This window comes from Megalops cyprinoides, chromosome 2, assembly GCF_013368585.1.
Source record: "Megalops cyprinoides isolate fMegCyp1 chromosome 2, fMegCyp1.pri, whole genome shotgun sequence".
NCBI classification, from domain to species: domain Eukaryota; kingdom Metazoa; phylum Chordata; class Actinopteri; order Elopiformes; family Megalopidae; genus Megalops; species Megalops cyprinoides.
In genome coordinates, this window is record NC_050584.1 from 2678499 (window position 1) to 2701935 (window position 23437).

The window sequence follows — 23437 nt, forward strand, 5'->3', positions numbered from 1 at the left end:
TCTCCCTCTCCCTCTCCCTCCGTCTCTTCCTCTGCAGGATGGAGACCTGTGTGAAGCTAAATAAAAGAGAGAGATGAAAGAGAAGGAAAGCAGAGAGAAGAGGAACGTGGGGAGAGAGGAAAGCTTTTTTCTCACAGATGTGGAGAAAAACACAGAATAGACTCCCTGGGTGCCTATAAGAGAAAGCTGAAAACGCATCTCTTCAAGCTGTCTCTAGTCTACCTTCCTTTCTATCTATCCTATCTATCCCTATTTAATATTCCAAAAAAGCGCTCTACACTAGTTTAGCATTTAACTCAGTATTCCACTGACCTCTTGTAGTAATTTTCAATAACTACTCTTAGCATAGTGATGCACTTATCTGGAAGTTGCTCCAGGAAAGAGAGTCTGCTAAATGACGTAATGTAATGTAATGTGACGTAATGTAATGGAGGAGGAGGCCGTGTGAGTGTGTGAGTGTGTATGTCAGTGCTTGTAGACTGTCTACACATTAGAGTGTGTGTGAGCATGTAAATATGTACACTGTGTGCATGTGTGTATTCTGTGTACGCGTGTATGTTAGAGAGAGTGTGTGAGTGTGTGTGTGCGTGTGAGTGTGTGAGTGTGTGTGTGCGTGTGAGTGTGTGAGTGTGTGTGTACGTGTGAGTGTGTGCAGTCTCACCCTTTGTCTCTCACAGGCATCACTGTAGAGGCAACATGTGGTTTACATTTCCTCTGCAGCCACATGGGCAAACAGGCTGCAGTGAGCACAGCCTCCAGCAGGGGGCACTGTGCCTCTTCCTAAAGCAGGCCGCTGGGGCAGTGTGTCTCAATGGCAGGACAGAGGGGAACAGGGCGACTGTCCCGGTGAGTGCAGGGTGCTGGAGGCAGGAGCAGCCCAGACAGGGAGCCTCCGTGTGTACAACACCCCCCTCACACTTCTGCCCAGATGTGAAATAACTCCCAAAGGCTGTTTGCTGCAAGCACCAGAAACACTGGGTCAAGACCAGACACACCAAGTCAGAACCAGAATCAACGGGTCAGGACCAACATCACCGGGTCAGGAGCAGAACCACTGGGTCAGGACCGGAATCACTGGGTCAGGACCAGAATGGCTCTTGGTTCACTGAGGGCATTCTGTTATATGTTACTCATGTGATCTGAGGTTGTGTCATGTGATGCAGAAGGGCTTTGCGGGGGGGGGGGGGGGGGGGTCTGCCCTAAACAGGGTGTGGCTGACCCAGGTGTGGGAGCGTGTGATTGGGAAAGGGAACTCCATCAGGAAAGATCGATGCTGGGGAGCTGGGGGTGAGGAGGTGGGAAGGGCTTACCTAGACTCATCTTGATTGGCAGGTTCTCCTTGCTGGCCGCCTCCACCAGGTGCCGGCGCACCTCCATGACGGCCTCCTTGTGCTTACAGCTCAGCATGGCCTCCCACAGAGCCCGGGCAGTGGAGTCCCTGGGGGTCAGAGGTCAGCGCACGGTCAGAGTCCCCCCCCCAAACACACACGCGCACATTCAGCACAGCTCCTGGACCCCTGACTGGGCGGGGCCACGCAGGAAATATAAACAAAAAAAAGACAAAAAAAAAACAAGCAGGAACTTTCGAAATCTGCCAGGATCAAGAGCAGCCATGTGTTTGAACATTCCACAGGGTGTTCTGAGCAGAATTTCCCAACACTGCAAGCGACACACTGAATAATCACACACAGGAGGAGGGCCCAAAGTCATGTGATCTCAAAGTAACACTGAATCACCAGTCTGGAAGACTTCACAGGACAGAGGGCCAGAAAGGGAGAGAGGGACAGATAATGGGTGTAGTATGTATGTGTATAAATGTGTTTAATAGTATCTAAGAGCATGTGCGTGTGTGTGAGTGTGTGTGTATAAGAATATATTTGTTGGCTGAAGGTATTTAATTCTCCCCCCAACTTACAGCTGGTGGTTCCAACCACAGCTTTCAATTTTATTTCACATCAAAAAAGACACTCATTCTTTTTCTCCCCTCAGATCAGAGTGTGTCATATTTTTCATCTGCACGCCGTCACACACCAAAAGCAGCTCCGAGCCGCTCCAACTCTGTCATTTGAACGGCACCTTTTCTCGTTTGTGGAAGCACGTTCTTTTTTTGAGTGCTGTGCTCAGAGAGGGTGTCGCAACAGCACATGGCTGCTAAACTGCGCCATTAGCGTTAAAAATGCCACACTCCCCTCTCTCTTACGGAAAGAGCGCTGACACCGACCCTGAATGTTGAGCCGGGTGTTTTTCTTTCTTCTGCTTTTTGGTTAAAAAGGAAAAAGAATCCCCCCCCCCTCCCCCAAACTGCTCGGCACTAACTGCTGCCATGTGTTTAATATCAGAGGTAATCTGTTCCATGTTCTCTTGCTGGATGCTCGGCTCTCGCTGGCCAATCCCCCGCTTCCCACAGACCCAGACACAAAGAGAGCAGCAGCTCTGCTACACCAAAGCAACCTCGGCTCCCGCACCTACTCCTGCTTTTCTCAGACTGTACCCCCTCCATCTCCGCAGTCACAGGGACTCAAGGAGAAAAGACAAGACAGGCCAGGAGGAAAGGTGTTCCTCATATATAACGGACAGGTGATGAATGGGTCCACACAGCAGGAAGACACATGAACATGCACATATCTCATGCGGGCAGAATTTTACAACCAAACAAAAGCGCTTCTATGATTACAGCCCCCGTCAACAGATGGACACGCATTGTTAGCATGTTTAAAATGCCTCTGCTGCGATTGGTCCTTGCGTCCACGTGTCTGTGTGTGAGCACTCAGATGCATGTGTGCATAACTGTGTGTGTGAGCGGGAGAGTTAGTGTGTATATGAGAGCGTGTGCGAGAGTGTGTGTGTGAGTGTGTGTGTCTGTATGAATGCGTGCGTGAGTATGAGAGTGTGTGTATCCTTGCGCCTCTCCTTTTCCCCGTAAGCCTTGCTCCGGATGGTATCTGACAGAAGTATGGTTCTAATTAGCGCCCCCTCCCCCAATGTTTTCCTCCAGCCATTTGGTCAGGGGGGCTGTTGCAGTTTTGGGGTGTGAAGCCCCTGCCCCCCTCCCTCAGCTTCCCCGCTCTGTGCTGGGGGCAGCACTACCTCTGCGGGGGGCACATACCAAACCAACATGGGCACAGAGTGAGCCTACAGTTACTCTGGAACCTGGAGTCAACACGCAGAAGCAAAGAGGAAACAGACAGAGAAGCCATTGCCCCACTCACACACACACTCTCTCACAGACAGACAAACGCATACGTACTCGCACGCACGCACACATAGACACAAACACACACGGAAACACAAACAAACTCCTTTACAGAGTATACAACTACAGCATCACTCATCCTCAGAGTAAATACTAAAATAAATACTGCAGATTTCATAAGTAAAAAAAGTTTGTAAAAACATGCTTATGGAAGTATGGAGATCATGTTGCTAATGATCACTTTACACAAAACTCTGGCTGAGCTGAACCCCCCCCCCACAGCGGCATAAGAGCGCACTCAAACCCCAGGCCTTACAACAGCAGTGTAGGTTGAACGCTCTGAAAACATCCAGATACTTCAGCATCGCGTTCTAACACCGACCCGAGAGGGAGCCACATACACACGCACACTCCTCAGGCTCCTCCCAATCAGACGCTGCCCCTTAAGCCACGCCCCTCATTACTTCAGGTCCCTCCCCCACGCTCCACTCCTTGGGCATCCTGCCTCGGCGGGATGTGTTGCGAGAGGTCAGAGGTCTGGCTGGTGTGTAAATGTGTATAGGGCTGTGAGGAGGTGTAGAGGGGTGTAGTCAGCCTGTGGAGGCTCAGAGCGGGGCTAAGATGGTATTTACAGCAAGAAACTGACTGACTCTTACTCACTCTTATTGCACCGTGCAGGACTGAGCGTACCACACACAGCCAGGTTGCACACTGCATAGCAGAGCTGGGGCCTCCCTGAGGGCTTGGGGCTGTGCTGCAGTCTCCAGTGCGTCTGTGTATCCTGGCACACGCTCAGCGCGGCTGGGGTTACAGACGCAGTCATGAGCAGGGAGGTCGCCGGAGTGCACACCCAAACAGCCACACATCTGGCTGATCCCAGATCAGTATGCGTCTGCCAAAAGCCTGGCTCCTGCTGCCCTCACTCCCTGTCCTCTTCTCCCCCCCCTCTCTCTCAGTTCAGTGCGCTTCGCCTGCAGACAGTCATTTGTGTTGCCAAAGCATGTACATAAAGAAATGAAGCTCTAATAACCCAATAACACATGAATACAGCTACTGTTAGTCATTTATTATGAGAGGCAGTTCTGAGAGAGACACAATTACAGGAAATGAAGTTGAAACAGCTAAAATGATAGTATTTGTACACAGACACCGGTGTGTTAGAGAACTGAACTGTCTGAGGTGTGAAAGAAGAGACTTGGCATGGTTATAGCAGGCAGTAAGACTGCACTGCCAGCACTGCACTGATCGGGTCCCTTCTAAGCATGTCTGCACAACAGCTCGCCATCGTGGGCAACAGCTCGCCATCGTCATATACTTGGAGAGTAAGTCAGTAAGTCAGCGATCTAATGTTCTTCCTCATTCATCCCAGAGATAAAGACTATGCCCCCACCAGGCCCCACCTGCACCAATTCTCACCCTGCCCAAACAACAATACCTCCACCCGCCCTTCCCCCCGGACTACACTGAGAATATGTGAAAAGGATGTTTGCAGACTGTTCCAGAAACAAAAGATCAGGCAAGCACCAGGCCTAGATGAAGTTTCACCCTCCTGTCTGAAAGCCTGTGCTGATCTACTGGCTCCTGTCTTCACAAAGCTCTTCAACAGGTCACTGGAGCTATCTGTAGTTCCCTCCTGCTTCAAACGCTCCATAATTGTACCAGTCCCCAAAAAACCTTGTATCACAGGACCTAATGGCTACAGACCTGTTCCACTTACCTCTGTAGTCATGAAGCCCGTTGAGAGGTTGGTGCTGGCCCACTTGAAGAAAAGGACCCCCTGCTGGACCCTCTACAATTTACGTACCGGACCAACAGGTCCATAGATGATGCAGTCAACATGAGTTTACACCACATCCTCCAACACCTTGTCTGCCCAGGGACCTACATAAGGATCTTGTTTGTGGACTTCAGCTCGGCGTTCAACATCATCAATCCAGAGCTACTCCACTCCAAACTTTCCCAACTCACTGTGCCTGCCCCCAACCTGTCAATGGATTTCCAACTTCTTCACAGACAGGAAGCAGCAAGTGAGGCTGGGGAAACTCACATCCACCACCCGGACAATCAGCACTGGCGCCCCACAGGGTTGTGTGCTGTCCCCACCGCTCTTCTCCCTGTACACAAATGACTGCACCTCCAAGGACCCCTTGGTCAAGCTCTTGAAGTTTGCGGACGACACAACAGTCACCAGTCTCATCTGAGATGGTGATGAGTCTGCATACAGACGGGAGGTTGAACAGCCGGCACTCTGCACTCTGGTGCAGCCACAACAACTTAGAGCTGAACATGCTCAAAACAGTTCAGATGATGGTGGACTTCAGGAGGAACTCCACACCCCTGACCCCCCTCACCATACTAGGCAGTGCTGTCTCAGCTGTGGAGACCTTCAGGTTTCTGGGAACTACAACCTCCAAAGACCTGAAGTAGGAGACCAACACTGTCTCCTTGGCAAAAAAAGGCCCAGCAGAGGATATACTTCCTGCGCCAGTTGAAGAAGTTCAGCCTGCCACAAGAACTGCTGGTAAAGTTCTACACAGCAATCAATCACGTCCGTCCTCACCACCTCCAGCAGTCTGGTTTGGCTCTGCCACCAAACAAGACATCAACAAACTACTGCATACATGCAAACACTCCACGATCTTTTCAATACCAGAACCAGAAAATGGGCCGGCAAAATCATTGCTGACCCTACACATCCCGGCCACCACATATTTGAACTCCTTCCCCCCGGCAGGCGCTTCAGATCACTACCCACCAAAACAAGCCGACATCAGAATAGCTTCTTCCCACACACTATCACACTCCTGAAATGTTACACTAAAGACTCACAGTGCAATAGGTGTACAACTTTAGTTGTACAAACCCATAGCCTGCACTCAGTTACACTTTATCTCATGCTCATTGTGCAATAGCTGTTTATAACAGTGTAATAACTGTCTAAAACAAATTGTTGTACAGACCCGCAGCCTGCACTCCTGTACGCTTTAACTTATTATGCATTAGCTGTTCATATTTATTTATCTTTTTACATATACGTCATTCATGCCATCCTTACACCATTCTTTGTATGTGCGCTGCACTGCTCTAGTTGTTTGTTGTTCCACTACTGCTGCATGCTATTTGTTGTTGTCAATCATTGTAAGAACACAGTACAAGAGACACTGGAACCAGAGTCAAATTCCTTGTACGTGTAAAACCGTACTTGGTCAATAAAGGCGATTCTGACTCTTATCTCACTCATCCCAGAGATAAAAATAATCTCATCTCTCTCATCCCAGAGATAAAGTATACAGTCTAATATCAAGCATCCCAGAGACAAAGAACACTCTAACATACACATCTGAGGGGTGAAGCACACTATAACTGTACTCAATCAAGTGGTGCAGGACACTCTAGCCTTACTCGGAGGGGTGGAGTACTCTCAGACAGACTCGGGGTGCATGGAGCGTGCTGTCCTTTGGTGATGTCTCCTGTTTGTTTACCTCCAGAGCTGCGGTTTTTGGAAGGCTGCTGCGACCTGAATGATGAATACTTTCATTTCTTCAAATCATCTTAAAAGCTGGCAGGCGGGCCACTGCACCGCTCTAAATATTTATCAACAGCACAGAATGCTGGGTATTTCCTTTTCATTTCAAAACAGATTCTGTTGGGTTCACCTCTGGAATATGAATCCAAACACAGAAATTCTGTAACATTATTACAGTGCTGAAATAAATATGACAGAGAAACAGAAACATTCTAGTCTGCAGCAGAAAAAAAACTTTCCATGACCTTGTGCAAAGTTAAATGAATCGTGTTTGCAAACTAAAAAGGGTTCCTTTCAAAGACTTCATGTCTCATCTTCCTTTTCAATGAAAAACACTGAAGTGTTTCAGAAAGCAGTCAAACATCAAAGCTGACAGGATGACAAAGCCGAGCTGATTCCACTCTCTGCTGCTCGTGACCATGAGGGGAGAGGACTGTAGAGCTGTGTCTCTCTCCCATCTCTGACCCCGCTGGGGGGGTAGAGATGTGTCTCTGGGGAGGGTCCTGTCACATGACACCCATCTCTAGCATCCTCCTGCGATCTGCCAATCAGCTCATCGGCCAATCAAAGCCTCAGCTCTCAATCTATTCATCAGCGCTGGGTTCATACAGCACTGCCACTGGGGGCTTCTGCTTTCAGTCATGAGATCATACACAAGCACACACACTGATGCACTCACATGTACACACACACACACACACACACACACACAGAGCATGAGGCTGGCATACACATATTCCAGTGAGATGTCAATCTAAGGGTTTCATGTAGAGCAGAGTTAGAAGCCAGTGCATTGTTCACTTTCAGAAGCACCCATCCAGCCCTGAGCCCTGCAATCTCACAACCTGCCCTGTGCTCAGAGCCTGAACACTGACTCCCTGAATCTTGCACTCAGAACCTGAACGCTGACTCCCTCAGCCCTGTGCTCAGACCCTGAACACTGATTCCCTGAATCCTGCACTCAGAACCTGAACGCTGACTCCCTCAACCCTGTGCTCAGAGCCTGAACACTGACTCCCTGAATCCTGCACTCAGAACCTGAACGCTGACTCCCTCAGCCCTGTGCTCAGACCCTGAACACTGATTCCCTGAACCCTGCACTCAGAACCTGAACGCTGACTCCCTCAACCCTGTGCTCAGACCCTGAACACTGACTCCCTGAATCAACCCTGTGCTCAGAGCCTGAACACTGACTCCCTGAATCCTGCACTCAGAACCTGAACGCTGACTCCCTCTGCCCTGTGCTCAGAGCCTGAACACTGACTCCCTGAATCCTGCACTCAGAACCTGAACGCTGACTCCCTCTGCCCTGTGCTCAGAGCCTGAACACTGACTCCCTGAATCCTGCACTCAGAACCTGAACGCTGACTCCCTCAACCCTGTGCTCAGACCCTGAACACTGACTCCCTGAATCAACCCTGTGCTCAGAGCCTGAACACTGACTCCCTGAATCCTGCACTCAGAACCTGAACGCTGACTCCCTCAGCCCTGAGCTCAGAGCCTGAACACGGACTCCCTTAGCGCTGCCCTCAGAGCCTCAGTACTGACTCCCTGAGCCTTCTCTCCAAACTGTGCAGCACAGGAGGGAAAGCTACCACCCACAGCTTGAGAGGCTGTGCCGGGCCGCCCAGTGCTCCTCAGGGGCTGTGATTGGATGAGAGAGAGGGGCTCCACCGCCTGGGGGCCTGTAAACACAGCAGGCCTGTCAATGGCTAAACCAAAGGGAAACACATCCAGGTTTGTTCCTCTCCTTTCTCACAGCTGCTGCAAAAATAAACCGGGTTCTTCCAGTGGAAGAATGCGGGCTTGGTGTTGGCCTTGGTAGCACTGGTTTGTTTTTTTTTGTTTTTTTTTTACCGGTAGGGCATGGGGATTTTGTGAGTGGTTTTGAGTCTGGAGCTCCTTTCCCAGACCCCTCTGCACCACCCGCAAGGCACTCAGCTCCACCGCAGAAGCCTGCAGCCTGCAGCTGACCAAAGCAGTGCTGCAGGTCTGTGTGGTACGGAGGACATGCCCCACTCTCCTCCAACAGTCATTACTCATGACCTTGTAACGAGATCAAAGGGTTCCGTTACCCCAGCAACAGCCAAGAACAACCTCCTCCACAGCAGAGCCTGGCGAGAAACTGACCTCCCACTCTCTGAGTGCTGACCTCACTGGGGTTAGACTATAAATACCTCTAACAGTCTGCCTCTGTGCAGAACATGCTGATACTGACAATGACATCAGAGGTGGCACAGATACTGTGACATCACAGAGAGAACAGGTACTGTGACACAGACAGTATGGATACTGAGACATCACACAGGCTCAGATATTATGACATCATAAGCTGTTTTTGCACATGAACTCCGGACAAATGTCTGGAGAATCAGGTCCAGACATTGTCCGGAGTTGCCCTTTTACACATGTAGCACACAACAGGAGATTGTCCGTGACAGACGCGTTCTCACATATTGGAAATATTCCGGTTGGTTTATGCGCCGGGCGGCGCCTCGGTAGAGCGTGCAGGAGACAGGACATGACGCAAAAAGTACGCTGCAGAAACCGCCTACTGCATACTGTGTACCGCGTACTACACAAGTATATACTGTATACTGCATGCTGTTTTTCAGTGTAGTACCCAGTATCCGACCATTAATAATTACATTTGTAGTATGTTACAATGTCACTTGAAATCACTGCGAGTTTAGAAACGTCCAGATTTAGATTTCCTCGTGGTATTTTCCGGTTATACGCCACTTGCATTCTCACGAGTGAAAAGTATTGACGAGTTCATGAAAAGTATTCTACAGTTGAAGTATTTTGAGGTTTTTTCATTTCAATGTCTTACCTTTTGGTGGTACGGGCACAATATGTGGCACAGACGAGGAGAAGGCGAACATAGCTATTGTACTTTTGGGTAGCCTATAAAAATATCACACATAGCCATGCAAATGGTGCTACCAGTATACATAATTTATTATTAATTATTAGGGGTGCAGCGGATCACAAAACTCACGGTTCGGATCATTGGTTTCTGAGTCACGGATCAGATCATTTTTCGGACCATCGAAAAAAGGAGACAAATATAACTTTGTTTTCCATTTATTACTTAAAGACCACAAAGCAAGGAACTTTTGCCCATGGTCTTAAATGAAAAAAACATTCAAGATGTCCAATAAAATCTTTTTAAAGTAAAATAAAATATTCAATACTGAACTGTTGAGCGCTTGCTCTTCTTAGGCTGTGTCCGTATATATACATTTTACACTTGATCGTTGGACTTAACTGCCAACTAGTTAGCTAATGTTAGTTTCAACTAATTTGAACAGATGTAGCTGGGTGCTAGTTTTTTATGTTAGCTAGTGATAGCCCAATAGGTAGCGGTATTATCTAGCTAGCAGGTTAATGTAAGTTGCAACTAGCTAGTCACTTAGCTAGCTAGCTGGCACAGTTAGACACAAAGATATTCATACAAATGTTCGAATAAACTTGCAAACATAAAACTATATCCAGAAAATTATTAATTTATTGTAAGACTGTGAGTGAGTGACCAAGTGAGCAATTTCAGAAGCAGCCTTTATCTTCCCAATGCTTCTGCTAAGTAAGGTTGCTGGTTTTTAAAATGGCGCTTGTATCTTTTCACTGAAACTCTGCATCGAGATTTAGGGAATTATTACTTTAAAAAGTAACAGCGGCAGTAAAACTGTATTTCACACTATTATGGTTAAACTTTGCAATTAATCCGCTGTTCACATGCGTGCCACACCGTGGGGGATCAACTAAGGTCCGTTACACCACTACTAATTATACATTTTTTACAACAGGAAGGTAAGTTTTTGTTGTTCGCATGTAATGTGATGTAATGTTAGGTCACCAGTTCACCTATGTCACTATACCTATCACTATTAGCTACATCTTAGCTAGCTGCTAACCAGATAATGAACTACTAACCAACGTAATTAATCATCGTAAGAAGACAAGTTTTGGCAGTATAGCTAGAGCTAACTATCTCTTTAACGATCGTTGGACTCAAAATAACATGTATTTGGACGTATCCGCAATATCAATGAAAGAGTGGAAGGAAATATACAGGCACGCAGAAAAGAGTATGAAGCAGATGTTTGTATTCTTCCGGTTTCGCGCCAGTCGCATGATAGAAACGTCACCAACACGCCCACTCGCTTGCTGTGAACTCTACGGCAAATTACCTGCTTTATTCACACATGGATTCACTGCGACATGAGGCGGACTTTGTACTAGGGAGCTGGCAGAATGAAGTCCGTCTCATGTCCATTCCGACTGATTCGGACATTTGCGTTCTCACATACAGCTCCTCCAGCTGATGGCAAGATAAGTTCCGGCTTTCAGTGCATGTCTGAAAGAGGCTATAGAGAGTGTAGACTCCAGAGCAGATAAGATGGAGCTTCTGTTCTTGCGCTGGTACTGGGGGCATCACATCGCTGAGCTGCTGTTATCAGGCCATCTGGATCCTATCAGATAAGAGGTCCACAGCTCTATGAGAGAGGAGCGAGGCTAAAGATGGCAGCAGGCCCTAATTCTTCCGCACTCCCCCGAGAGGCCTGCTTCTCTGCTCTTCCTGACCATTCAGCTGAGTGCTGCTCCTTTCTGTCTGCAATAATAATAATGATAATGTGCACTGCCTCTCCTGTGTTTTTGTGACTGTAGCTCATTTTTGTCTTCTGAGACCAGCATGCTAAAAAGATGACCTCCCTGACTGAGCTCCCTAACGAAGCGTCACATGTACACGTGTACAGTATTGTGAAGTATTTGAAACCACTGATCACCAAGAAAACCATCAAAGCTTGTCTCACATTTGCTAAAAAGCACCTGGATGATCCCCAAGAATTCCTATGTTTGGTGTAAAGCGAACACAGCATTCCACTATAAGAACATCGTACCTACAGTGAAATATTGTGGTGGCAGTGTGATGGTATGGGGATGTTTTGCTGCCTCGGGACCTGGATGACTTGCTGTCAATGAAGGAAGAATCTGAATTCTGCTATGTACCATACAACTCTTAAGGAGAATATCTGACCATCTGTGCGTGAGTTGAAGCTAAAGCACAAATGGGTGATGCAGCAGGACAATGATCCAAAACACAGAAACAAGTCCACATCTGAATGGCTAATAGAAGCAAAATTGAAGTTTTGGAGTGGTCTAGTCAAAGTCCTGACTTGAAACCAATAGAGATGATATGGCAGGACCTGAAAAGAGCAGTTCAAGCTCTAAGGCCTACCAATCTGTCAGAGTTAAAGCAGTTCTGAAAAGAAGAGTGGGCAAGATTCCTCCACAGAGATGTGCAAGGCTCTTATCAAATTACAGGAAGTGTTTAGTTGCAGTTATTGCCGCTAAGGGTGGTCCAACCAGACATTAGCTTTAAGGGTGCATTTACTTTTTCACAGAAGTGATATAGACATATGTTTAATGTTTATTTTGTTCCTTCAATGAAAATTTAAGTTTGCACTTGTTTGGAGTAGAGGCCTAAAAATTTAGCAGAAACTGGCTTAGAGCACCAAAGGCACCAGTGGGACAGGCATGTGTCTGGCTGGTTCTGTGCCGGTCCAGACCCAACTCGTGTCACTGTCTGCAAAACCAGACGGCAGGGCAGTCCACAGGTCCTGCTGGAGCTAACTCAATACCGAACCCTAAATACATCAAGAGGCAGGAGGCAATCAGCTATTTCAGTGTTCACTCTGGAACTGGCAGAGAGAGAGAACTTTCAGTCCGTCTGAAAACCTGCTCCATTCCCGACCGTGCAGCTTTCAGTCCTTCTGAAAACATGCTCCATTCCTGATCGTGCAGTGGTTGGGGCCTTTATTTCTCCCACATATTCACAGCAGCATATGAACGTCCAGGTGAACAGTTTAAATAAATATCACTGAGGGACATCTGATTCCTTCACTGACATGAAACTCTAACACAGTCAGGTTAGAGACGTTAGACGTTAAAAAAGAATTAAGATTAGAGTTAAGGTTAGGGGTTTGGTCAGGGTTAGGGGTTAAAACAGATTTAGAGTTAGGGTTAAGGGATTGGGTCAGGGCTAGGGAATATGGGTTAAAAAATATTTAGGATTTGATTTAGGGTAGGGATATATTTGGGATTAGGGTTAGGGCTAGGGATTAGGTTTGGTTTCAGACTAGAGTTAGAGTTAGGGTTAGGACAGATTCAGATTTACAGTCTGGGATAAGGTTAGGGATGGATAGGATAGATTTAGAGGTAGGGTTAGGATTAGGTGTGCCAGTAAATTGGGTGCCAATAGCTGGCACACCTGTGTTTTGACAGAGTACTGTCATTTTTACCTCACTATTGAGGGTGGAGTTTGTGGTCTGAGGTTTGGGTCATATGAGAGTTAGGATAAAGTAACAGGGTGAAATTAATATAAGGGGTTGCGGTTTATGCCAGGAATGTTTGAAACATCACATTTCTTACACAGAGGAAGATCAAAGCCTGAGCCTCTCAATGGAGAATTCTGGGGGGGAAAAGCACTCAGAAAAGTGGAGCTGGTGTCAGCCATCCTTTGGACTGAGGTCATAACCACTCACGGACACATACACACTCAGCACCTCAGACAAGCTGCAGTTAAAATCACAGGAAGTGACATCACCGTGTTGAAACACCTTTAGTTAGCCTGAAATCCTTGGGACCTACACATGCTTTGCTAAAATGGAGTGATTTCTCAGAGGTCTAAAACCATCAGCAGGGAAAGCAGAAGAACTGCCCAAAATACTGAAAGTTAGTCCTGTGTGCCAGTATAAATGCCCTTACTGGGGTTGTGCCAGTGTAGATCCCCTTATTGGGGTTGTGCCAGTGTAGATCCCCTTATTGGGGTTGTGCCAGTGTAGATCCCCTTATTGGGGTTGTGCCTGTGTAAATGCCCTTATTGGGGTTGTGCCAGAGTAGATCCTCTTATTGGGGTTGTGCCTGTGTAGATGCCCTTATTGGGGTTGTGCCAGTGTAGATCCCCTTATTGGGGTTGTGCCTGTGTAGATGCCCTTACTGGGGTTGTGCCAGTGTAGATCCCCTTATTGGGGTTGTGCCAGAGTAGATCCCCTTATTGGGGTTGTGCCAGAGTAGATCCCCTTATTGGGATTGTGCCTGTGTAGATGCCCTTACTGGGGTTGTGCCAGTGTAGATGCCTTTACTGGGGTTCTGCCAGAGTAGATCCCCTTATTGGGGTTCTGCCAGAGTAGATCCCCTTATTGGGGTTGTGCCACTATAAATGCCCTTACAGGGGTTGTGCCAGTGTAGATCCCCTTATTGGGGTTGTGCCACTATAAATGCCCTTACAGGGGTTGTGCCAGTGTAGATCCCCTTATTGGGGTTGTGCCACTATAAATGCCCTTACAGGGGTTGTGCCAGTGTAGACCCCCCTTAATGGGGTTGTGCCTGTGTAGACCCCCCTTACTGGGGTTGTGCCTGTGTAGACCCCCCTTACTGGGGTTGTGGCAGTGTAGATGCCTTTACTGGGGTTGTGGCAGTGTAGATGCCCTGCTGTACCAATATAGATGTCCTTACTGGGGTTGTGCCAGGCAGCCAAGTGCCAGTATGCCCTGCGCGTTGGGGGTGTGCTGCAGGTCAGTGAGCTCCAGCATGTCCACCTGCACGTCGTTCCTGTGTCCCGGCAATGGTGGCAGCACAGACATGATCTTCTCCACAAGGTTGTCGCCATGGTGACCAACCGCCCCTGCAAGCATGGGGAGAGCAGGATGTGAGTCACTTCAGCATCCATAACAAAGAGGTGTATTCACATTCACTCTTTTAGCAGAAACTAAACTTAGCCAGAGAGACCTGCAGATGAACATGCATACAAACAGGTGCAGAGACAATGCCATATCATCAGTGTTGCAATGACAGTCATTACATTACATTTACTGCCATAACATGTACAAGGGGGAGTCTGAGGATGTAGTGCTTTTATTTATCGTATATGTTTGAGGATATAGTATCAATGACCATATTGTGGGATTAACTAAAGCAAGATGCAGTCTGAACATATAAGAGGAAATGCACATTTTTCAAACCTGTTAGCACAACACCATCGGCATTGCAGAGAAAGCTGAGGGTCAGATACATCAATCATCCTGCATACTGCCTACTGATAACTTTATCTGGGGTCCACCTGCAGGAACAGTGCTGGACCGGGGAGCAGACAACACCGTCACCTCACCTGTCAAATCCAGCGTCCTGTCAATGAAGACGATGGAGGCTCTGTTCGCGGCGGTCTTCCTCCTTGCTTTGGCCTGGGGGTGACTGGCCAGCTCCCCAGCGAGGATGCGGCTCAGCGGCCCCACGGCGAAGCACTCCTCCCGCGCGTTTGCGAACTCGAACATGGAGCTGAGCACAGAGGCGAGCGTTTTCAGCCGGATCTGCAGCTCGGGCGGCAGGGAGTGCATGTCCACATCCGACAGGCTTCCCAGTTTCTTCTTGTCTGGCCGTTTTCTGTTGATCGTCTCCAGGTCTTCGCTCAGCAGGGGGAAGAGGTCATCGAAGGCAGGTAGGAGCAGCAGCTGCGGCGCTACGGGTGCGAGCACCACGGGAGCGTGCATGACCTCGGCGGTGAAGTTCATGTCCCCCATCCACTCGCAGAGTTTTTCCTCGAACTGTTCGAACACTGGATTCCCTTCGAGCTCGGCGTTGACGTTGTTCGCCAGGACGTGGATGGAGTGCGGCACGGCGGTGAAAACAACGCAGTACTTGAAATGACTGAGGCGGACGATGTCTTTAATAATGTCCGCCGTTCTGCCTTTCAGCAGGGTGCTGACGACAAACACCGCTTTCGGCTCGTTTTCGCCGCCGGCTTCGAAGCTGGAGAACTGTTTCAGATTTCTAGCTCCTGCTTCCAGCAAACCGACCGCCCCTCCGTTCCAGTGGAGGCTCTCCATGCACCTGACATCCATGAAAACCACCGCTTTATTTACCTTTGACAGCACTTTCTCCCACACCTCCCGCGGAAAGCGCGACAATCCCTCTGCCGTCTGCATGGTTTCCAAGGTATCGGCGATTTCCGATTCACCAAAAACTCCAAAACGGGACTGGAATTGTCAACTACCTTTCACCCTCACAACAACACAAACTCACATGTAGCTGGGTCTCTCAAAGGTGACGTGGCATTGGTGGTCGCGGTAAATACACGTCAAAGCGCACCGCGCTCAGAGTTTCGAATTGTGACGCCAGCGTCAGAGATGTTTGTGTTTGCAACAGCAGTACATTTACATTTATTTATTTAGCAGACGCTTTTATCCAAAGCGACTTACAAAAGCGCATGTATTATTATTGGTATTATGATATTATTATATGACAAGTCCCATCAAGTTAAAACGATACAATAAAAGATCCAACTACATACAGAAACAATAGCAAAACGCGTATGGTATGTCACGAAATATGAAAGTGGATAGGTCTATTAGTTTTTATGCCAAAATAGATATGAAAGCAAGCGATACGCTTCGTGTAGTATTCCAAATCGTTAGTCGTGTGATCTTAAGAAATGTCTCACACGGCCCATTGAATTTTCTTGTGCGCATAATGGCAGGTTATTCGTGCTGCGGAAGGCTATGTATATATTTCTGTATCTGGAGGGACCTTCTGTCCTTGCAATTCATACATATAATGAGGTGTCATAAGCAACACGGAGCCTTGTTCTCTCGTGCTTTTAAGAATGACTCTGCCGCTGAGCAAAACAATGTTGAAGAATATTAATGAAATGATGCTGAAGAAAACAACATGGGCTTTTTAACTTTTTAATATGAGGCGCCGTTGTGGACAAAAGTCGTGCGAAAAACGCGAGAGGGAACGAACCCTTTTTGCGTGAGAGCAATTTGTTGTCTACTTTGGGTCGTGGCAACGACATAGGGAGATATTTCCAAGAATTAAATACATGCGTGACTTATGTTGGGCGAACGCTGCAGTCAAGAAAACACAACAGTCTGGAGCACTGCCATCGTGCTGGAGGAGCATGTCGCTTTGCTGGCTCGAATGTTGGATCACCTGAGTAATGGTATTGTATAGTAATGATTTGTATAGGCCTTTTGGGTCCCATTGAACCACTTGTTTATAAATAGAGTTAAGGGCAATGGTATCGTTGCCACAGCTCATATGGAAACAAAGTAGAACAACACAGAGAAATAAATTACTTACTCCCATGTTTATACGTGTAGCCGGTTAGTAAGGACAGATACGGAGTTGTAACGTATGATTTTGATTGCTCATAGAGACGCGAAGTGGGTCACGTGAATGGACCCCGGAAGTGGAATATCTAATTCGTGTTACCATAGGGATTTACAAAAGCTGTTTATCATAAACAACCTGCTTGTGGCCCAAACTATTTTCTGAAAATTTAGATCCTCTCTATCAATCCATGCTAGTCGTTTGTTAAATTATTTTGATTTTATACGATTTCATTGCCCTTTTAGCAAGTGTAGGCCTACAATAAGGAAATACAATACGCGGATAAAACACTGGCATAAAAATATTTGTTGTAATTTATTAATTAGGTCATTATCAGCTTATAATTGTAGTCAACATGATCATGATCATCATTATTATATTAGCTAGCTATTCATATTAATTCACCTGGTAAATCCACAGAGACCATTTGACCTGTCACTGGGGGGGGGGGGGGTTCAATCCCGCTCGCAGGGTTTCATTTGCTCCCGCGGGCTAACCGGACCTCTCTCGCGTAAAAGGGTTCGTTCCCACTCGCGTTTTTCGCACGACTTTTGTCCACAACGGCGCCTCATATTTTAAAGCTAAATATTAGGCCTAATGGAAGGGATCCTAGCATGGTAACGAAGACAACAGAATAATGCAGCCCAACACATCTCTTCTATTGTCCGATTTAGCCTACTGCTTTTCAAACGAAAGCTCCATTCTGTGCCACAAAACAAACAGAAAAGTTTTCTTGAACTGGGTTTCAAATGAATCTCTACAGTCTTTCAACATGTTCATTTTAAAAGGTTCCACGCGCTGCATCTGTTTGCATTTTAGGCGAATATTGGCACGATATAATGGCGATAATTTGAATCATGCTGAAGCCAAAAAACGGCAAGGGCCAGTGTTTTTTTTTTTTTTCTGAAGGAGAACTTTCTAAAACATTAAACTTGACAAAACTGCCAATCTGACCAGCCCTGTGTCCCATCGTGCCCGCCGTGCCTTCACATACAGCAGCTATGTGAGGAGAGGTCGACAGGTCGGAGCAGTCAAGCTTCCACACGAGTGTCAGGGCAGCCGCCCCGAGTAGGGATGTGCATCTCCATCACATACACATCCCGATGCATTGCCAACGATTCGATACATTAAAGACACATATGAAGCAACTACTAATGCGATATGATTTACCCCTATTGCGATGCAGTGCGACTCGACACGATTTGATTCAACACAATGCGATTCAACGCGATACGATGCGATGCAAAAGAATATGATGCTATGCAATTCAATACGGTACAGACAGTTTGATTTTATTTATTTTGTTCTTCTTAAGCAGACAGCAAATAATCAATTAAATAAAAAAGTTCCATTTTTACTTCACATATTTTGTCCGTCTCTCTTGAAAAATCCAAACAAGTGTCGCCAAACATTTCACTTGTAGCAATTCGGTGGAACGGGTAGCTCTTACTCCTCTATGATAATCTGTGACTCGCCCGGACACGCCTCCAACTCGCGCGAGACTTGGCCAAGAGACTTGACGAGAATTGGCCACTGACAGCAGCGGAGATTAGAGCGCGCGCTTGAGAAACAGTTTAGAGAGGAGGAATCAATCTAAATATATAATTATTGGTCACATTTCTAAATAATAAAGGTATAGGGCCTTTACTAATAATTATATATAAATAAACCGGATTTTACCGATGCAAAGATGTTAGAAACGACGCATCCCGAGTTCATCCCAAACTGTATCCGGTGCACACTTTTTTAATCGGGGCAATCGCATCGTGAACTTTTATGCCGGTGCACCGATGCGAATCGGTGAATCTTGCCATCCCGATTGCAGAGGCACAGATCTATATCTCATTTGAACCCGGGCTGCTAGTGGACGCCAATGACGCACCCATGTGTATGAGGGCTTTATTTTTGTGCATGCTACGCCGATGCCACATTGATTCTCGAATATTTTGGATTTCTCATCACCGTTAAATTAGTTCACCACAACAGTCGATTCCCCGTTCTTTAAAGACCAGTGAATCTGTGCAGCATCTGCGCAGCATTGATTTCAAACGGCGCGCAGCGATCAGCGGATCTGCGCAGCGCCTCATGGCGCCAAAGAAGCGGCTCCTATTGCCACGGGGCTGATTACACGCGACGTGCTGATCAATCTCCAATATTCACGGTTGGCAGCGCGTGTCAAACAATTTGGAGATACTTCATATCTGGGCTTATTGTTGGTTGTGCTTGCTGTCAACTGCACCGTCCACATGTTCGCACGTCAGATTATGCAGTAGGTCTGCAGCTATACGTCGGGCTGGGGATTGAATTTCAGCACGTTTTCACATATCTGTACATTATTAACAGCGAGATAATTATCCGAGTGATGTATCGTGTTTTTGAATAGACTGACGTAATGAGTCAGCCCCTTTCTGAAACTGCAGGTCACTGGCTGGGCGCAGAATGTATTTTGCCGCTTGAAAGCATTTGCTTCATTTTGTGTGTGGCTAACACTGTTGCACAGATCAGTGTATTGGTATTGCTTCTGAACTGTTGCCCCCGCTCATGTTTTGTCAGTTTCATCACGTACAGCGCCGTGGCGCTGTCAATTATTTGAATGTCAGCCTAAAATTGCTTGCGCTGTGCAAGACACAACGCTTTAGTGTTTGAGGCATCCTCCTCAGTAAATGAAAACTAAATAATAATTTGATTCCCGTTAATTATTTTTCAGTTGGCGCAGTGGTGGCTCAGAGGATTGGATTTATTCTGATGATGTGACGCGTCCTTAGGTCTGTATCGAGTTTTTTGTGAATGGCTGGTTCCTCAGCTGCTTTCTTTCACTGCTGTTAAAGTCTTACTTGCAATAAGACACAGGAAGGCATTACTTTTCATCTGCAGAAATTGTCTTTTTTTATTCCTTCCCTGATGACTGACACCAGGCACTCAGATAAACTGCACAGCTTCCACTGAAAATGTATAATGTGCTTTTGTAATTGAATGATATTAGGGATGCACTGTGTTCAAATTCATTTTCATTTCATTCATTTTCATTTCATACATTTTTAAAAAATAAATTCTGGCCTTTTGTGTTAAATAGAGTGCCTCATTACATGCTGTGAGTGAGCCCGAACTGATTCTCACAAGCAGGACTTTCAAACAGGGGAGAGCAGGAATGATTCTGTCCCAATGTTACAGAATCACTAAAAACAGTCAAATCTGATAGCATTAAAGGGCGCTTTAATTATATCCACCATGCTCTCAACCTCAAAAGTCTCAGAATGCATTCAGAGAAGGATCAGATGGAACAATTCCAGGACCTCACCTGTGTGTGAATAAAACCCAGTGTTTTCTTGTGACAGGTGAGAATCCGAGGAGACTGGAGGAACACCAGGTAAGTGGCAGGGACACCTGAGCTCACTCTGTCATCCGGCCTCTGGCCTGAAACCTGTGTCATTTGTCCTCTAATCTCACACCCGGTTAATTCAGCCCAGCTTTGTCTAGATGCATTTTCAGACCATTGAGACACTTTGCATTCTGACTGGAAGTGAACATTTTCATCAGCTGTGAGTAATGTAGTCTCCCAGTCAAACGGAATCACATTTGAATGATTTGTGCTCTATATAAGTACTGCTTAATGATGGGAAGTTTGCTTTAACAGGAGTCTGATTTTCATAAATGAAGCGTGCAGTTATGATCACATTTTTTCCTGTGAGGCAGAGCGCTCCTGCTGCCCCTGGGCGCCGTGGGTGTGAGGTTCCTGTGTAAATGTGTGAAATGTGCATTAAGTCGAGTGAAATATTAAGGTCTATTCAAGTGCTCGTTACAGCGCTGAGCCCCTCCCAAACGTGCCCCTCGCCCTGCTCTGCTGGGCTGCTGGACTGATCAGGGGGCGGCTCTAATGAGCGTTAGATGAGAGCTGAACCGTGGTTTGAAAGCTGGTGAAGTGCGTTGCAGAGGAAGGCGTGTGTCAGAGTCTGCCTGGCTGCGGCCACCCGACGGCTCTGTGCTCTCGCAGAAGGAGCATGACATTTTAATGGGGAATAGAACAATGTGACCCTACTCCAGCTCACTGGAGAGGAAGCAGGATCCAGGACCTGAGGAGTCTGCATGTGATTGGGTGAAATGCAGCTCAGGGCCAGAGGAGTCTGTGTGTGATTGGCCGAAATGCAGTTTAGGACCCTTCTGTGAATGGACACTGCATGACTATGGTGGTTCTACCTCTCTAGCTGTCTCTGTAGGTTTACAGTCTGTACAGTGTGTGTGTGTGTGTGTGTGTGTGTGTGTGTGTGTGTGGAGGGGGGTTGAACTTCACAAAGTAGTAACCAAGGAAATACCAAACAAGGGTGTCACATTACTGACATGGTTAATGAAGACAATGGTGATGGTGATGATGAAGACGCAGATGATGATGGTGATGATGAGGCTTTGTACGTGTGTATCTGTCTGACTGTCAGCTGATCCCCCTCGGTCGCAGTTCTGGTCTGTGCCTCCTGTCTCTGTGTGTGTGTGTTTACCTGCTGGTCCACAGACTGGTGGAGGCCAGCTGTTTCCATGGCATTGCCAGCTGGTGGAGACAGACTGTTACCATGGCAATGCCAGCTGTGGCAGGAGCCAGAGAGAGGCCGTGGCTAGAGCGCAGGAGAGCGCTGATGTTCCATCAGAGAGCGAGGTTCAGAGGGGCTGTTAGCCATTAGCGGCACCTGTGGAAGGAAACGTTGATCATGTGGCTGGCTTGCAAACAGTGGGGCGCTGCCTATACCACGTAAAGCTGTGGCGTGGATTTTACGGTTAAATTAAAAACAGAGCTGTCTTCCAGCTGAACCCCCCCCCAGCACATATGTGTCTGTGTCAGAAGAAAAGTGCCTTCTCTTTTTAAACACAGGTCAGGTGTATTCCTGAAGTGGGAGCTCTTGGAAAGAAAAAAAACACAGAGACGGTGTTCAGTTGGCCATACCAAGCATTAATAAATAAGCCTTTAAAAACCATCTGTATAGCACCAAATCTGGCCCTTCCTGCAGTTCATCTTCAAGCTCAGCCAATCCTGCTGTTCTTCTCTCTCCTCCTCTTTCCGCTTTCCTCCTTTCTTTGTTCCATAGCTCTTGTGAAAATGGCTGAGCTCTGCCCTGAGTCATGTGAGCTTTGAGTGGGTTATGTTGCCCTCTGAACACATCAGCAGCCTCTCCCAGCGCTGACATTTCTGACACATCTGGCAAGTTTATTAGGCATGGGACTTATCGTCCTTTCCGTGGCCCCGAGCCATGCTTAGCCACACCCAGCCACTCCCAGCAATGCCCAGCCATGCCCATTACGTAGGTCTTTATATGTGTGTATTTCTGTTTTTTAAGGTTCTGTTTCCTCAGGTATAAGGTGGGATGAGGCTCATCCAGCCAATGGCTTGAAGCAGAATGCTATGTTAAGTGTTTTCTATGACATCATTGGGTGAGAGGAAGCAGGAAGCCACCGCATCTGAGTATAAATATCCAGCGAGGAGTGCAGTATATGAATGCAAATGGGGTGTGGGATGGCCGGTCTGGGGGTCAGCTGAAGGCAGAGGAAGCTGGACGTGGGAGATCCTGCCCGCTCCTGTTTCATCCAAAAGCGTTTACAGAAAGCCAGCTCCCTCCAACACGATGTGACAGTTTCAGTTCAACTGAGTCACGTAGCGTTTGTGAAGTTGATTTTCAGAGTGTGAAATGGTGCCATTGCGCTCTCCTGTCTGTGTTGCTTGTGGCTTTGCGTTTGTGCTGCAGATTCAGAGTGGAATATCCCATGAGACAGCAGGTGAGGCCATTACGTGTATGTCGGCTTTGTGCTGATTTTGTTTCTCTTTTTTCTTGTCTTTTTTCAGAACCCAACAGGCAAAAGGGAGACAAACACATGGGTAAGGCCCCGTCCAGCACAATGACCTGCTAGAGAAGGCAATTTCAGGGTTTTTCAGTCTAAGTGTGGATGACAGAAATGGGTGAGTACTGCGGATCTGTCCAGCCCTGTTTTAGGTATAATGCAAAAGAGAATCGGACTGGCTGACCCAGATGTGGAGTCATACACTCACAAGCACTGAAACAGTCTCAGAGACACACAAATGCACTGACAAATACAAAAATAGATACATGAAGACAGACACACACACACATGTGCAAATACACACACTCTGACACACACATGCACTGATTAACATACCCACACATACATACGGCCACACAACTCCTACACACCCATGCACAGATGAGAAAACATATGCACACATACAGTACGTTCTCTTACAAACGTAGACACATACACATACACACACTGCAGCATTTCCTGAGATTGTCAGTGTTTCTTCTTTCCGTGACTTTGGTAGGCTTGATATTTGGTGTTGGTGTTTGGTCCTCCAGCTCTCTGACACACTTCATCATTGTGCACTAGCTCTCTTACACAGTCATATATGGTCCCCCAGGTCTCTGACACACTTCATCATCGTGCACTAGCTCTCTTACACAGTCATATATGGTCCCCCAGCTCTCTGACACACTCCTATAAGGTCCCTCAGCTCTCTTACACACTCCTATATGATCCTCCAGCTCTCT

General features: G+C 47.1%; 1 protein-coding gene across 1 annotated transcript in view; it reads right to left on the reverse strand.

The window, feature by feature from the left end:
• Positions 1-15807, reverse strand: part of scfd2 (sec1 family domain containing 2) — a 97852-nt gene extending 82045 nt beyond the window's left edge. The window contains exons 1-3 of the mRNA XM_036554364.1: positions 14893-15807; positions 14241-14409; positions 1311-1438 (exon numbers count right to left, since the gene is read on the reverse strand). Of these exons, the coding sequence (XP_036410257.1) occupies positions 1311-1438; positions 14241-14409; positions 14893-15706 (1111 nt within the window). The 5' untranslated portion in view covers positions 15707-15807. The remainder of the gene's footprint in view (positions 1-1310; positions 1439-14240; positions 14410-14892) is intronic.
• Between the last annotated feature and the right edge of the window lie 7630 nt (positions 15808-23437).